At 35.5% G+C, this 17,670-nt stretch overlaps 1 protein-coding gene across 1 annotated transcript in view; it reads left to right on the forward strand.

The window, feature by feature from the left end:
• Positions 1-17,670, forward strand: part of Nhlrc2 (NHL repeat containing 2) — a 60,033-nt gene that overhangs the window by 14,602 nt on the left and 27,761 nt on the right. The window contains exons 3-4 of the mRNA XM_047551934.1: positions 6,330-6,785; positions 9,162-9,283. Of these exons, the coding sequence (XP_047407890.1) occupies positions 6,330-6,785; positions 9,162-9,283 (578 nt within the window). The remainder of the gene's footprint in view (positions 1-6,329; positions 6,786-9,161; positions 9,284-17,670) is intronic.

The raw sequence follows: 17,670 nt of genomic DNA on the forward strand, positions 1-17,670 counted from the left end.
TACTGTGACAGTTGGTCTGATAACTAAGACCGGTGGGTAGCATATACACTGTGGATACCCTGGAAAGAGGCATGATTTACATCGCAGGTGGAATGGATTCATTACATACTCAGAAGAGCATACAATTTAAAACATTTGAATTGTTTCTGTAATTTTCTATTTAAATTACAGACGGTGATCATACTGCAGGTGACTGAAACCAGGAAGAGGGTAAGGGAGGACTACTGGTAGTGGTAATTCTTGAGGAACTAAAGGAAGGCTAGGCTGCTAGAATACCCCGGGGAAGAGAAAGTGTGGAGGAGTTGCTGGAGAGATGAGATTTGGTTGTTACACTAAGCACAATGGAAAACCAGGGAGGGATTTTTCTGCCAGAGGGGGCAGGATCGGATTTGCATTCTTTTGGATCAGTTTGGCTCCTGGATAGATAAGTCAGTGGCGGACAAGAATGGATTAGGAGATCTGTGGTAGGCTGTGGTGTCCCTGTGAGGCATGACAATAGCTGGAGACTACTATAGGTGATGTGATCTATAGGGCTTGGTACTAGTTTGAGTATGAGTGATGTGGGAGGACTGACTGGTTATTTCAGAGACATTCTAGGTAAGTTTTTCCATGTAGATAAGTGGATGAATGATGGTGCTTCAGTTATAGGAAGCACTGTAGAAAGGACAGGTTGGAGGGGAAGGTCCTGAGTTTTGTTGGGAGAACCTTTGCAACTTGGATTTCATTCCCCAAATGACTTCCATCACCATGAGGGTAAAGCTCTAAGCCTTACCTCGACTCTAAGGCTGACCTGCTCGCGTTTATTCTCATTCATCCCTTGCTCACCTTTTGTTTGCTGCTTGGTCACTGCTGTCTCTTCTGTCTTTCATGTGACCTCTTTGCATGTGCTGGTTTTCCTCCCTGGACTCTCCTTCACTCTCTTCACCTAGTGAACACCCTCTTGTCATTCAGATGCCATCTTGATAATCATCTTCAAGGAAATATTGAGGTATATTGAATAATAGGAAAATATGTACAGTGTATCGTGATGTATGGTAAATGTTGCAGATATGTATAAAATATTTACAGATATAAACTCATGGATTCTTATTTAATCCAATGAATGTATATTTCATTACTGTCATTTATTTTAATATTCAGATTGCCCCAGATCTGTGGGGCCTTTTTTTGTTTTGTTTTGTTTTGTTTTTTTCCGTACCAGGGATTGAACCTAGGGGTACTTAACCACGGAGCCACATCCCCAGCCCTTTTTATATTTTGTTAGAGACTGTCTCACTTAGTTGCTTAGGGCCTCACTAGTTGCTGAGACTGGCTTCAAACTCGAGATCCTCCTGCCTCAGCCTCCTGAGCCACTGGAATTACAAGTGAGCACCACTGTGCCAGGCTCCAGATCTGCCTTCTTTTGTCATAAGGTCATAACATTCATTTTTGAGCACTTCCTTATCACACCAAAATACCTCCCAACAACAACAAAAACCTAGGCTACCCTGTCCCTGAATCTGTGTTATTCGTTTGATGTATAGTTAGATTCATTTGTTTCTGTTTGTATTCCATTTTAGGCCTCCCTCCCCCTTTTGTTGATTTTGTTTGTTTGTGTGTAAAACAAGTGGGAACTAAACAGAAAGGTGTACTCATTCCATCTACTCATTCCTTCCACCTATTCCTGCCTTCCCATTTCTGTCCTATAATTTTTATTTCCTTTGACAACATCCCTTAGATAATTTTGTGCATTTTGCTTTTTTCATCTAACTATCCTGGTAGTCATTCCATTCTGAGAGAACTTTCTGCCTTCCTAACACAACTGCGTAATACTCCGTGTACATAAATTTATTCAGCTACTCTCCTACATATTGGCCCTTAGAATTTTTTCAATATTTCACAGTTATAAACAATGGCTGGTCTTGTATTGTTGGTGGCATATCTTAAGGGTCAGTTCCTCGAGGCAGGGTGACCGAATCAAAGCTGCATGCACACATACTTTTGTTACGTATTGCCAGTTTCCCCAGGAGCGTTGTACTAGTTTGCATTCCTTAGAGTAGTGTGTGAGTATGCCTCTTTTTTCCGCTGCTACTCCAGTGAAATGTTCTGACATACTTCTTAATTTTTACCCATCGAGTAGGTAGGAAGTGGTATCTTGTAATTTTAAATTGCATTTTCGAGTAGGGTTGAACATCTTTTCGTATGTTTAATATGGCTGTTTGTTATACATGGGGTTTGTCTACCATTATATCACTAACTGACTGTTGTTTGGATATGTAAAGGCTATTGATTTCCATGTGTTGATTTTATATTCTGCTACCTTCATGAATCTTGTATTATTTGATGTAGTGTTTTAATATCAGAATTTCCCTGATATATTATTATATCATCTGTATATAGGAATTTTCAAATTCTTAGGCCTATAATTGATTTATCTTTTCCTATTACACTGGCCAACTCCTCACCTCTACCCCAACTCGTTGTTAAGTGGTCGTAGAGATAGTAGGCATCTTTCCCTTGTTCCTCATATTTTCAAAAATATTCCTAGCCAGGCTCAGTGACACATGCCTGTAATTCCAGTGACTTGGGAAGCTGAGGCAGGAGGATCCAGTGTTCAAAGCCAGCCTCAGCAACTTAAGGAGGTCCTAAGAGACTCAGTGAGAACCTGCCTCTAAATAAAATATTAAAGGAGAGCTGGGGACATGACTCAGTGGTTAAGTGTGCCTAAGTTCAATCCCCAGTACCAAAAGAAAGAAGAAAAAGAAAAAAAAAAAAAATACTGCTTTCATTTCTCCATTAAGTAAAGGACTGATTTTAGAACTCAATTACATTTATTTAATCAATGAGCAACATATAAAAACTAAAACGTACTTTACATAAATTATAAACACAGTGTTAAAGAAGAATCTGTCAGTGCTACTTCCAGTTTTGGAGAATGGTGCCCACCTAATTTTAAACATCTCTTCTCTCCCTGCCTGCCCTCCCCAAACATAAAAACAAGGAGAGCAAATAAAACAATATCTGACCCTGCATTTCACAGGGTCAGAATATCATGGCCTTCACATCACAAGTATGTTGGGAAATAAACTAAACTCCAGTAAAGATCCTGCTCCTACAAGCCTGTAGGTGCTGAGAACAGAGACAGAGGAAGCTTAAAAGACTACCCAAGAAAAAGTAAAGTAGTTTAGAGGACTCAGGCCAAGAAATACACAAACAGAATAACCTCCTCACCCCCAGAAAGAGAAACTCCAGTACAAAATGCAAAACATTCTACGCAGATTGGGTATAGTACCACTCTTAAAGCATACAGGGCTAGGATGGAAGCATTTCTTCCATGGAAGAAGTATTGCTGTGGATAGAGAATCCCATGTATAAGCAAGGTGTGGTTTCCCCTTGGAGATGGGCAGCTGAAGGGGAAGAAGAAAATAAGAGGGAAAAGTTTAGGATCTAGCAGAAACAAAAGAGAACGATTCAGAGATGCTATCCATCAATAAAACCACTCAGAAAAAAAGGAACTGTCAGAAGAGGGCACTCTCAAACTGGGAACCCTGTACAGAAAAACGAAGAGGAAAAGGAAAAACAGCTCACATCCATATAGAACTGTGAAAAGCTGAGAATGCAATTCAGAGTTGAAATGCTGCTGAAAAGTCTCACTTTTACAAGCACAAAATAGACAAAAACTAACATTTGCTCCATACTGAATTAAATGTCTTCAAACAGGATTTAGGAATAATGAAAAAAAATCTGGATTCAAAAGTCGAAAAACTAAGAAATAGACAAAAAAAGAAGAAATCTATGTTGATTGAACTCAGGAAAGAAAAGTACGGAAAAGTTCAAAATTATATTACAATTGAAAACTAAATTATAAGACACTCGGGACAATAACTCATATAAAAATGTACTAAGGGATATTTAAGTAAAGCAGGGGGAAAAGAAAGCCTGGAGAATGAAAATGAACTAAACAAGTAAAAAGATATAGAAAACATGATTGAGTTGGACAGTGGACAAAGGAGGTCCAACATAAGACTACTTGGAGAGCCTCGAGAAAATCAAAACAGCTGGCCAGAACCAATGTAATATCTAAAATTAGAATTTAAGAAAACTTAGTGTAAATGAAAGAAAACTCGAATTTACATATTGAAAGGTCCTACTGGGTACAAGGTAAAATTGACCCAGAACCGTTCAAGCAGTATCCCAATAAAACCATTACACTTTAAAGATTGAAAGAAAAATCCTCGAGACCTGGGGCAAAAAGATAGCTTGCAGAGAAGACATGTAATTAGACTTGTCAGATTTTTCACAAACTCGATAAAAAGCAAGGCAACAATGGAGCAGCATTTCAGGAGTCAGCCAACGATACTGTATGCCGCCATGTGCCCAAGCATCAGTCAAAGCTGTGGAAAACAGTTTGAGTGTCCAAGAACTCAGAATACTGTGCACATGTGCCCTTCCTGCTAAATGTACCAGAGGGCGATAGGAAAGCTGCCCAGGGGCGGCCGAAGATTTCACATATGTATTGGTAGAGACAGGACCCAAACAAGGAAGTAGAGTTTTGGTATTAGTTGTGGTTTGATACTAGAAGCAGAGCCACTAGGAGTAGTGAAAGAGGGATTTGTTATAGACACTGGAGCCTATGTAATTGTGGACCATTGCTTCTGTGTGCAGCACCTCAGCTCGAAGATGCCAGGCAACTGAAAAGGAAGGCTGGATTTGAGGTAGGGAAGAACAAGGATAAATTGGAATAGGGTTATCCTGCCCATGAATTTGATCATGTGTTTTTATACAGAAATAAAGACTCACTTAGGCTTTCGATTGATTTAATGAGGTGACTAGCAGAGTAAGGTCCCTTTGTCATGGAGTCAGAGAAGACGTGATGCTGTATTCCCCTGTATTCATTTTGCCCGCTCTGCCTTTGCCTATCCTTTTATTTCTAGCCTTTCTGACTCACTTTATTTTGATGTATCTCATGTATATGGTATGTATGCAATTCTTTCTTTTTATAGATGAGTTAAACCCATTCATATTGATGCATATGTAAATTCATAAAAGTATGGTGCAATTATGTGTATAACCCAATACACATATTATAGGCATGACCTAGTAAACATAAAAGCACAGTACTGACACATAAGTATTACTGTATTTCTCAACATCATGTATTATTTATTCCTTTTGATGGTTAGAGAAGTTTGTATTTTTCTAATTGATTATCTTTGTACTTACAACTTTAAAAAATAATAATAGCAAAGTTTTTGAGATTTTTATTGTGTATTAGGTACTATGCTAAATGCCTTACACAGATTATCTCTTTTAATCTACCTGACCTAGGAGACAGTTAGTGATAGTTTCCTCATTTAGAAAAACTGATCAACAGAGAGGTGAAGTAACTTACCCAAGGCGACAAGTATACAGTCCTTCCCACTCCCTTCCCTACCTCCAGTTCTCTGCCAACCACTCCTCACTGTATCATTGTTCCGTAGATGCTTTTAAGATGTATTTAATCATTGGTTTTCAGCCATTTGTTTGTGATGTATCTAGACATGGTTTTCTTGTAATTTGTCTTATTTGTTGTGTGCTGATCTTAAATTCAGTATCTTTGGCCAAATTTTAGAAGGGTAGGCATTATTTAGTTATATATTCTTCCCCAACCTCTTTACCCTCTTCTTTTGGGGTTCCAGTTACACTTTAGATCTTTTAAACTGTTCCATGAATCTCTGAGGTACTGTTCATTTTTATTTAGTCTTCTTTCTTTGTGTTCTTTAGATTGGATCACTTCTATTGAACTATCTTAGATTCACTGACTTTTTCTTTTGTCATCTTTTTGCCATTCAACCCATTTGATGAATTTATTTCAAATAGTATTTTCAGTACTACAATAAATAAATAAATAAATATTAAAAAGCTTTTATCTAACTAATAGGCATGAAGAATTTTAATCCTGCAATAGCCCGTGAATTTAATCACACGTTTTTATATAGAAACATGAGATTTTTAAAAAATTAATGGGGCGCATTGGGGATTGACTCAGGGGTATTTTACTACTGAACTACATCCTTAGTCCTTCTTTATTTTGAAACAGGCTCTTGCTAAGTCACTGAGGCTGGTCTTGAACTTGCAATCCTCCTGCTTCAGCCTCCTAATTCACTGGTATTACAGGCATGCATCACCATACCCGGTAAAATATGTTAATTTTTTATAGGTGTGTTTAAATGCCATCAAAGATTCTAATATAGGTCTTTAAAAAAAAAAAATCTATGGACTGTTTATACCTATTCATGACCTGAAGTCTAATGTACAGATGATGCTGTTTAATACTTCATAATGTTTCTTGTATGCTTTTCCTCTTTCAGATGGTCTTCTGATTGTTGGTGTCCACTCAGCTAAGTTTCCAAATGAAAAAGTCTTGGACAACATTAAGAGTGCTGTTCTCCGATACAACATCACCCACCCTGTGGTCAATGATGCAGATGCCTTCCTGTGGCAAGAGCTAGAAGTTTCCTGCTGGCCCACTCTTGTCATCCTTGGGCCCCGTGGAAATATGTTGTTTTCTTTGATTGGAGAGGGACACAAAGATAAATTATTTTTATATACTTCAATAGCTTTAAAATATTACAAAGACAGGGGACAGATCAGAGATAATAAAATTGGAATAAAGCTCTATAAAGATTCTTTGCCACCTTCACCATTGCTGTTTCCTGGCAAAATAACAGTGGACCATGCTACTAATAGACTGGTAGTAGCAGATACTGGACATCATAGAATTTTGGTCATTTGGAAGAATGGACAAATTCAGTATAGTATTGGAGGTAAAGTTTCCTTTTAATTATGCTTTATAATATGTTTTATAGTTAAAAACTCAGGTAAATGTATTAAAATTGAAAATTATAATTAAGAACAAATTGTAGAAAGACAGCATGCATTGACTTTTTAAAATATTTTTTAATTGTAGATGGACATAATACCTGTATTTTATTTATTAATTTTTATGTGGTGCTGAGAATCAAACCCAGTGCCTCATGCATGCCAAGCAAGCACTCTACCATTGAGCCACAACCCCAACCCAACATGCATTGACTTTTAACTTCATTACAAAATTATTGTTATTTAACGTGTATGAATCAATCTTACTCCTTCAAAAAACAAACAAATAAAAATACCCAAAAAGCATCTTGTCAGAGGAGGAAATCATTAAGTTATATACATTTTCAGTGTAATTATATATCCTATCTTGGTTTTAATTAACTGCACACTATATATTACATATATTTTGGACTTCTAATATTTTAAACAGAAGTATTATATTTTATTTTCCAACAAAATCTTTTTTAAGATCAAGACAGTGCTCCAAGGACTTGACATTTGGATTATAAAATAAATAAACTAGGATTTGTACATAATTTTACTTTTCTCTCCTTTCTTTCATAAGAACTTGAGCATACTTCTGGATCCCTTTGAGTGTAGCAAAATAAAGATCCATGTAAGCATAAATCATTTTGTTCCATATCTTCCTGGCTTTAGGTTTAAAAAAAAAAAAAAAGCCTCTCGTTTACAATTACATAATTAATAAAATCTAAGTACAGTCTTACTAATTCTGCTTATCCAGGGCTTAACTGACGTGTAACAACATATTATCAAAGAGGGGAGTGATTCATGTCTTTGGGTCAGTCTGGTTTGAGTAACACGTGTGGCATTAAGACTTCGGGTAGGAGCACCAGGCTCCTGGTGCAGGCCCTACCCCTCGGCCATCTTGCTGTTCCTAGGATGCCAAGATACTGCCTTACCTCTCCAAGTATTGCTGTCTTTTGTTTAGTGTTTTTATTAGAGTATTTGTTGTGTTTGTTTTGGCTACTTAGTATTTTTATGTAAAACAAGCATTTATGAGAATTGTTACTCAAAAAAGTTGTTTTTTGTTGTCACTTGAATTTAAATGATACGAAGGAATTTTTAATAGATTCTACCATTTCCTTTGCTAACAAGAAAACCACCAGATAACTATATTTCCCAAACATTTCTAAGAATAATGCTATCTCATGATATATTAATACTTACTCTTCAATATTTTAAAAAGAATTCTTTGGTCAAATACACTCAGGAAGCACTAATATATGATTTAACAGATTTTTGTGATGGAGTCAGCCGACACCTTGTATCTTACTCTGTTAATGTGTCTCTTAATATACAAAAGGGGCCTGCAGTACACACTCTTTTCCAATCCAAAGTGACCAGAGAACTCCCCCCCACACACTTTTTTCCCTGTGAACTCTTATCAACATCGTCAACAACAATAGTGTTATTAGTAGGAGTAATAAATGGCAAACAGAGTATGCCTGACATTATTCTAAGCTTATTACCTGTATTAATTTATTTTTATTCTTGCAATGCTGTGGATTAGGTAGTATTAGTTCCATTTTGTAGAAGAAAAGCTGAGACACAGAATTTGCCCAAACCATCAGTTAGGAAGGTGCAGAACTGGGATTTAAGCCATGTCTGTGGGCTCCTGAGGTCATTTCCTAGAGACTGTGTCTCCCTACCTGTCTTACTGACATCTAGCACAGTGGAGTTCTGCAGAGCAGTTTCTGGCTGCTGACTTAGAGGCTTTGAATAGCTCCTCCCCGACCCCAGAAAAAGCAACTGTGTTTTTTGTCTTCTTCTCCCCACCCTTGGAACTCTTCCATGCCTTGTAAAGGTTGAGTAGCCCTTTGGACCAGAATCTTCACATATGGATGAGATGATATAGGCCTGAATCATGATGAAGCGCCATAGTATTGAGCAAGGGCTCAGCAAGGGCTCAGGCTGTTGCATTGTTTGAGGTAGTTTGGGGTATGTGTGTTTTTTCTAGGAAAGGGGTACATAATTTTCACTTAATTATCAAAGGAGTTTAACTTCTTAGTCTAGAAAGTTAACAGGTAATTAAAACACTTTTAAAATTGTTACTTCTGATGTATGTTGCTCAAGTTCTCTAGTAACTACTCTATGGAAAGCCCTGTCATTACCAAAACTCACTCTTGAGAAAAATAGGTACTTTGTGAAACATTTTTGTTTTGAACGGAGAAGTATCATGTTTATTTTTAAATTCCAGCATTAAATGCAAATTTTTATTTTCACTTTTGTTTCTTGGTTTTACTTTGAAATTACTTCCTAGTGGGAAAATTTAGTCTTAAGAGTTATATCTTGTCTTTTAGGACCTAACCCTGGAAGAAAAGATGGAACATTTTCAGAGGCAACTTTTAACTCCCCACAGGGTGTAGCCATGAAGAATAATATCATATACGTGGCAGACACCGAAAACCACCTCATAAGGAAGGTAATTTCTCATTTTAAGTTTTAATACTTCTGATCAGAAAAGCTGGTATTTATTTGCTACATTAAATACTCAAAGTTAAAGGGTGATGCTTAAGTATATCAGATCATCCTTTATTCAGTTTTTTCAGGGGTACTTGCTTTAGTTTTATTCTTATTATCTTGTTTTTATTTGTGTCAGTTTATAGTTGCCATGGAAGAAAACCCAATAAATTCTTTGCTTAGCCTTCATTTGAAAGTCATGTGACTGATTAACCAAAAACTCCTCACTTTGTGGTACTCTTGTAGTTTACAAAGTGATCCTTTGTCCTTTCCAGTTAAATTTTCTCAAACCTAGAAAAAAAATTATACCACTCCTACCTCTCTTCAGCTCTGAATTTGTTGGCTAGAAATACTGGTTAATTAGTCTTAAAATGTATTTAACGTATTGAATCTTTTAATAAGTAATGTGTGTTCTTGTTTTCTTAAAAAAATATTTAATACAGAAAACTTAAAAAGTTTCCTGACCATCAATTCCAGTTCCCCAGAGGTAGCCAACCACAGTTAAAGCTTGTATCTTTTACTACTCATATACAAATAAATTGATACTTTAGAGATTTCTAGAGAACCTTTTAAAACAATGAGAATCATACCATATATACATAATGTTTTGCAGGTGTTCTTTATTTTTTCAGATAATTCACCTGAATGATGCAACTGTTGTATTCCATTTTAGACATACCTACTTCCTTTAAATGTTCCCTACCTATAGCTATTTTGGCTATCATCCTTGGTCTTTAAGTTGCCATCTATTTGGAAGATAAGTAACTAAGTTCCTCTGACTCATCCTGTTGGATGAACACATTGCTTGAGGAACTTCCTTGCTTTTCTCACTGTTTCTTTCAGGATTGACGTTTATCCTCATTTATTTGATAATATTATAAAGTAATATGCATGTAATAGCAGATACATATATAGAATATATATTATCTCCTACAGTGTAAATCTCCATGGAGGCAAGAAATAGGTTTTTAAAAAAATTATATTTATTTATTTATTTGCGGGTAGTCTAGGGATGGAACCCAAAATAAGTTTTCTTTCTGTTGAAATTCTAGCACATAGAATAGAGCCTGGCTATAGAAGGTGTTCAATAGACATTTGTTAAATTAATCTATGAACAAATAACATCTGCCTAATGAAACTTTCTCTAAAATATATATTCATATTAAGAAAAAGGATAAGTGAAAAAAGGATTTTAGGGATTAATAAAATAGATGTAATTTTTGAAATTCCTGGAGATTGTCTTAAATATGTGAATATATTGTCGAGTGTGTTAGTGGGGGCATAATTGTGTAATGTTTCTACACTTAATGCACAAAGAACTCTTTTAGGCAGAACTTCTCATGGGATTAATGTTTCCATGATAACTGCTTTGTGGAAAAGTGATTTTTCTGTTATCGAGCCCTTAAAGAACAATATTTCTTCCTCCTGTTTGTGTTGGGGGTTGTACGTTTCTGTAATTCTCCTGAATGTCATAGACTTCAGCCATCCACTGCAGTAGCAAGATAGCTAGCCCACAGCATTCAGAGGACATGTTCTTTCTGAAGTGTGCTCCTTCCTTCTGCTTTAGAACTTAGTGGGTTTTGGTGTATTGACCGTGGCGCTACATTTCAAATGCGTATGCATTTAAGTAGCATAATCACAATAAAGTTAGGTTGTCTAAACTTTTTTCTATTATATGACTTAGTGTAGTTAGTGTCTGTAAAAATAGGAAGCAGAATTACTTCTTCCTTTCCTTTTTAGAATAATATTTACTGTATTTTTTTAAGACCTCATTTGCAGAAAATTGAGTTGATCATGGTCCTATTTTCACATGCATGAGCATCATTGTTCCAAGCAGAACCCTCTTGTCCAGAACAATATATTAATTTGAAAATTTCCTAGAACAGTATAATAACTTGAACATTTTCTGTGTTCCCCTCCCCGCTCCAACTGCCATTCCCTTACATGAACTAGCCTATAGGCAGCAGTTCTGATACATTTAGTCCATGTCTTTTGTACTTCCATGTGACATAGTAAAACAGTGTTTTTATGTACATAGCTATCTTAAATGACATTATTTCGGTATATATTATGTATCATGAAATTTACCCAGTTAAGCATATAATTCACTAATTTTTAGTAGATTTAACAGATTTTGCAGTCATAATTCATAAAGTTTTAGGTCATCCCCCAAGTAAGAATTCTCTAACCAACTATAATCTACATTCCAACCCCAGCCCCAGGCAAGCACTGATCTACTTTCTATCTCTAATAATTTGCCATTTCTGAACATTTCATACAAATAGAATCATATAGTTACAAGGGTTCTCATGTTTGACTTTTTCCATTTTGCATATTTTTGAGGTTCATCTGTCAAGTATTATGTTGCTAGAGAGCATTCCACTGTGTGAATTTACCACATACCACATTTCATCTGTCCATTCACCAGTTGATGGGCACTTAGGTTGTTTCCAGCTTTTGGCTATTAGAAGTAATACTGCTCTGAATATTCATATACAAGTTTTACATAGAAATACATTTTCATTTCTTGAGTAGACACCTCATACTAGAATTACTGTCCTGTGTTTTGCATTTCATATTTTAAAAATCTACTAAAATATTTTCCATAGCACTTGCACCAATTTATACTCCCACCTGAAATATATGTGGACTTCAACTTTTCTGTATCTTCACTATCACTTGTTTTTTTTTTTTTTTTTTTTTTTTTTTTTTTAAGTCTAGCAATGGAACAGGATATGAAGGGGCAGCTCTCTCTTTTTTTTTTTTTTTTTTTTTTTTTTTTTTTTTTTTTTTTTTTGCGGTGCTGGGGATCGAACCCAGGGCCTTGTGCATGCAAGGCAAGCACTCTACTGACTGAGCTATCTCCCCAGCCCTCTCTCTGGTTTTGATATACATTTCCTGATGATAGATGTCAAGTATCTTTTCCTGTGCTAATGGGCCATTCGTATCTCTTCCTTGAGAAGTGTTTATCAGATTCTTCACCAGTTTTTAATAGGGTTTATTTGCCCTTATTTTAATAATTGAGTTGAAGGAATTCTTTATAATATTCTAGATGCATGTTCTTTATCAGATGCAGATAACTTTTCATATTCTTTGAGGTGCCTTTTCACTTATTTAATCATGTCCCTTGGTGCAAAAACATTTAAATTTTGATGATATTTATCTATTTTTCATTTTATAACTTATGTTTTTGCTGTCATGAATCCATTAACAAATCCAAGGTTACGAAGATTTATTCCTATTTTCTTCCAAAAGTTGTATGGTTATGGTTGTTATTTAAAATAATTGTTTCATCTATAAATAAGTCTTTCATTCATTTTGGGTTGAGTTTTGAATATGGCATGAGGTAGAAGTTCTCTCATTCTTTTTTGGAGGTATAATACTGGGAATCTAACCCAGGGCCTCACACATGCCAGGCAAATGCTCTACTCCTGATTTATGTTTCCAACCACCACTTCATTGTTTTGTATGTGGCTATCCAGTTACTTCAGAATCATTTTTGGAAAGAATATTCTGCCTCCATTGATTGATCTTGGTAACCTTGTTGAAAATCAATTGATTATAGATGCCTGGGTTTATTTCTGAGCTTCCGCATCTATTCTATTAACTTATGTCTCTGTCCTTTGGCCAGGACCACATCATTTTTATTGCTATAGTTTTAAGTATGTTTTTATATCAGCAAATATGAGTCCTCCCACTTTCCTTTTCCAGGTTTGTTTTTGGCTGTCCTAGGTCATTTGCAATTTCATATGAAGTCTTGGATCACCTTGTCCATTTGTGAAAAAAAAAAAATTATTTTTGGATATTTTGTATATAAATGTCTCCATATAAACAAATTATTTCTGATTTTTAAACTTCCTCTTCCCTTTTATCGTATTGCTGACTAGGACCTCCATTGTATCCAAGCTTTAGCAATGATATTGGTATCCTGTCATGCTCATAATCTTAAAATGCATGTGTATTTTCTCCAAAAGTTTAATATTTTCAGTAACTTTAAAAATAAAATATCTATTAAGTTAGGAAATTTTCTGCTCCTAATTGCTGAGAATTGTTTTATTACTGCATTTATTGAAGTGATTGTATTATTTTTTTTGTCCATGGTCTGTAGATGTGATGAATTAGTAAATTCTTTTCATGTTGAGCCATCTTTTTATTCCTGGGATAAATCTTACCTAGTCATTATTTTTTTAGAAATCAAGTTAATTTGATTATTCAAAATTATATGTAGTATTTTATAAAATTCGCGTTCATAAAATAAATGTCTCCAAAACTTCATGTACTCTGCTTATCTGGTTTTAGAATCAAGGTCACACTAATCTCATCAAATCAACTAGTTTCATTTCTTTTCTGTATTTTAGAATAATTTGGCTAACATAGGAATTACTGGTTTTTGAACATTTGTTAGGACTCTCTGTAACATTACCCAGGCCTGGTGAATTTTTATAAGATGAGTTATTTGACTTTCCTATCTATTTTTATGATATATTTCTTAAATCAAGATCTATGTCAAGGACCGTTTCCAAACTGCCTATTGCATTTTCACAGATCAGGTTCGGTAAAAATATAGGTAAGGTTAAATGGATGAATTTTCTATAATCTCAGGCAGCTATAGAGCAGACACTAGAGAAATAACGCAAAGAGATACTGCCAAAATACTGTAGTAACAGAAGAAAGGATAATGACCATAGGAGTGTTTCATTAGATTAAGAAAAACCATTTGAAACCATTTAATCTATATTCATGATGAAATTAACACACTGGAAATAAATAAATGCCTTTAATATGATAAAGGGCATCTACAAAACCTCTAGCTTCACTTAATGCAAAATATTGAATGCTTTTCCCCCAGCATTGGGAACACACTTGTACTAGAAGGTCCAGCCATTGTAATAAGGCAAAACAGAAATAAGAAGTATTAAAAGGTGAGGAATGATTGTCTTTATTTGCCAGTGATATGTTGTATACATAGAAAAGTCTAAGAGATCTGTTATGTAACTATTATAACTAAGATGTGAATTTAGCAAAGGTGAAGAATACAAAACCCGTGTAAAAAGAATCATCTCTCTCTCTTTCTCTCTCTCTTTTTTAAACTGGGGGGATTGAACCCAGGGGCACTTAACCACTGAACTACATCCCTAGCCTTTTTTTTTTTTGTATTTTATTTAGAGACAAGGTCTTGTTGAGTTACTTTGGGCCTCAGTAAATTGCTGCGGCTGACTTTGAACTCCCAATCCTCCTCCCTCAACCTCCTGAAATGCTGGAATTACAGGCATACACCACTGTGCCTGGCCTCTATTTTTATATACTAGTAACAATCAATTGGAAATTGGAATTTAAAAATTCTATCTACAGTAACAGCAAAAATATAAAATACTTAGAATAAATTTAACAAAATTTGTGCGAGATTTGTATATAGCCTGTCCTCTCTGTTCACAGGTTCTGCATCTGTGGTTTCTGCTAACCAGGGATTAAAAATACTCAGGAAGAAAAAAACATGTCTACTGCATATGTACAACCTTTTTTCTTGTCATTCTCTAAACAATACTGTATAACTATTACATAGTATTTTTATTATGCTAGGTATTATAAATAATCTGGAGATGATTTAAAGTATATAGAAGAATATATGTAGGTTATATACAAATAGTATGTTATTTTATATAAGGAACTTGAGCATCCTGGCATTTTATTATACTGTGTGGGCTCTAGAAGCAATCCCCCATGGATACTGAGGTATTTCAAACTATAATACATTGCTGAGAAAAATTAATTCAATGTTAGATATTGGTATGACTGTATCTAATAGAATTAGTATTGAAGGCTCAATATTAGGATGTCCGTTCTCTCCAAATTGATCTATAAATTCAGTACAATCTAAATCAAAACTCCATCAGGCTATTTTGTAGGGGTTGACAAGTGGATTCCAAAATTTACATGAAAACGCAGAAGAAAGGGTGTATAATGGTTAAACCAATCTTGAAAAAGAATAAAATTTAAAGACTTATGCTGCCTGGATTTGAAGACTCCCTGTATTGCTGCATTCCATCAGAAAAGGCAGGTACTTTCATGAGGGTAGACATAGATCAAGAAAAAAGAAGGCAGAGCCTCAAGTAGCCCCATATGTATACAGTTATTTGATTTTCTTTCTTTTTTTTTTTTTTTTTTCTGCCCCTAAGATTGAGCCCCAGGGGCACTTAACTACTGAGCTACATCTCGAGTCCTTTTTATTTTGAGATAGGGTCTCGCTAAGTTGCTGAGGACCTTGCTTAGTTACTGAGACTGACTTTGAACTTATGATCCTCCTGCATTAGCCTCCCAAGTTGCTGGGATTATAGGCATGCACCACTGTGCCTGGCCAGTTATTTGATTTTCAGAAAACATCAAAGTGCTTAAACACAGAAAGAAAGAAAGATTATTCCAGCAAATGATACTAGAACAACTAGATAACCATATGGAATTTTAAAACGAAATATACTTATCTAAGACACCGTAGACAAACATCGATTCAAGATGCCTCATAGACCTAAATGCAAAAGTAAAACCATAGTTTTTTTTCTTCTTCTTTTTCTTTTTGTGATATTGAGAATAGGACCCAGGGATGCTCCACCACTAAGCTACATCCCCAGCCCATTTTTACATTTTATTTTGAGACAGGGTCTCTCTTAGTTGCCCAGGCTGTCCTTAAACTTGTGATCCTCCTGCTTCATCTTCCCAAATTCCTGGGATTATAGGCATGTTCTACTGTGTCTGACACAAAATAAAATTTTTCAAAAACACTTCTCAAATGGTCCATAAACATCAGAAAAGATACTTGTCATTCTTAGTGAGCAAGAAATTGCATATCAAATTTGCAGTGTTTTGGAAGCCTGAAGCAGGAGGATCACCAGCCTCATAAGAAGATGTGGCTCAGTGGTTAAGCACTCCTGGTTCAATCCCAGTACCAAAAACAAATGAACAAACAAAACCCACAGTGAGAAACCACTTAATACTCCTTTGAGATTGTTGAGAATATCTTTGTGATTTACAGGAAGCCAAAGTTTTCTTAGGACAGGACACAGAAACAATAAGCATAAAAAATGATGTTAGACTTTATCAAAATTTAAAATCCTGCTCATTAAAATTTACCATTAAAAAAATTAGAACAGTTTTGGAAATATTAACAAAAATGCACAAAACCTCCTATCAAGGGCCTAGTATCCATGATAGAGGTTCCTACAACTGAAATATGAGAAGACAGCTCAATAAAAAATGGGCCAAAGATTTGAACAGAATCTAAGAAGATAAAGGAATGACCATAGGCACGCAATAAAAGTATTCAACATTGTGAGTTTAGAAGGAAAAGTAAGTTTGGTCAGCCAGGCACAGTGGTACTTGACTATACTAGGAGGGCTGAGGCAGGAGGAGCACTTGAACCCAGGAGTTCCAGATCAGCCTAGACAATAGCGAGACCCCTATCTCAGAAAAAGAAAAACGAAAGTACATGGAGTGCTGGCCTTTTAATAAGGACAGTGTGCTGGTGTTTGCAGTTGACTTTGAAATGCATCAAACAGTAGAAATGGATTGATGACTGGATAAAATATATGATAAAGCAAATAAGTGGAGTGTTGATACTAGAATCTAATTAAGTGGTGGGCAAATGGATGTTTGCTGAAAAATTCAGTTTTTCTATGTGTTTGAAAATATTCATGGTAAAGTGTTGGGAGAAGGTATCAGGAGTTGAAAGCAGGGATCTGTATCAGTGGAGTACATTCATTTTGGGGTGGGGTGTAGCTCAGTGGTAGAATGATTGCCTCACACACAAGGCCCTGTGTTCAATCCCCAGTGCCTAATACTTTTGTTTTTGTTTCGACTTTGGTTTAGGAAGTAGAGTCATTGACTGCCTAGGTTCACATCCCAGATCTTTGACTTACTAGTTGACTTACTATCTTGGAAAAGTTACTTAACATCTGTTTTCCAGTTTCCACTAAAATAATCTAAGTCACAGCCCCTTGGGTTATTATGAAGGTGGCTGATTGACTGGCTCACTCTTGGATCAGTGCTGAACATGTATTGCGTTAATTACTAGCTGAGATTAATTGAAATGTGGACATTTAATTTTAAGAAACATGCATTTTGCTAGGTTGTGTTTTAAAATTTCACTTTCTTTTAAAATATTTTAGAGGTAAGATGAAGTCAACATGCGTTCTGGTGGAGGCATGATGAGAATGGGAAGAAGAGGAAACTGGGGGAAAAGACAGGTGGGGAATTGAAAGGGACCGATTATACTAAATAGCAAGTTCCTTGTTATAAATTAGCCTTTTTAAAAACACTATGTTGCAAACACTCTTTGAGTGTTCCGTTGGAAATCTT

Source organism: Sciurus carolinensis, chromosome 5 (assembly GCF_902686445.1).
Source record: "Sciurus carolinensis chromosome 5, mSciCar1.2, whole genome shotgun sequence".
NCBI lineage: Eukaryota > Metazoa > Chordata > Mammalia > Rodentia > Sciuridae > Sciurus > Sciurus carolinensis.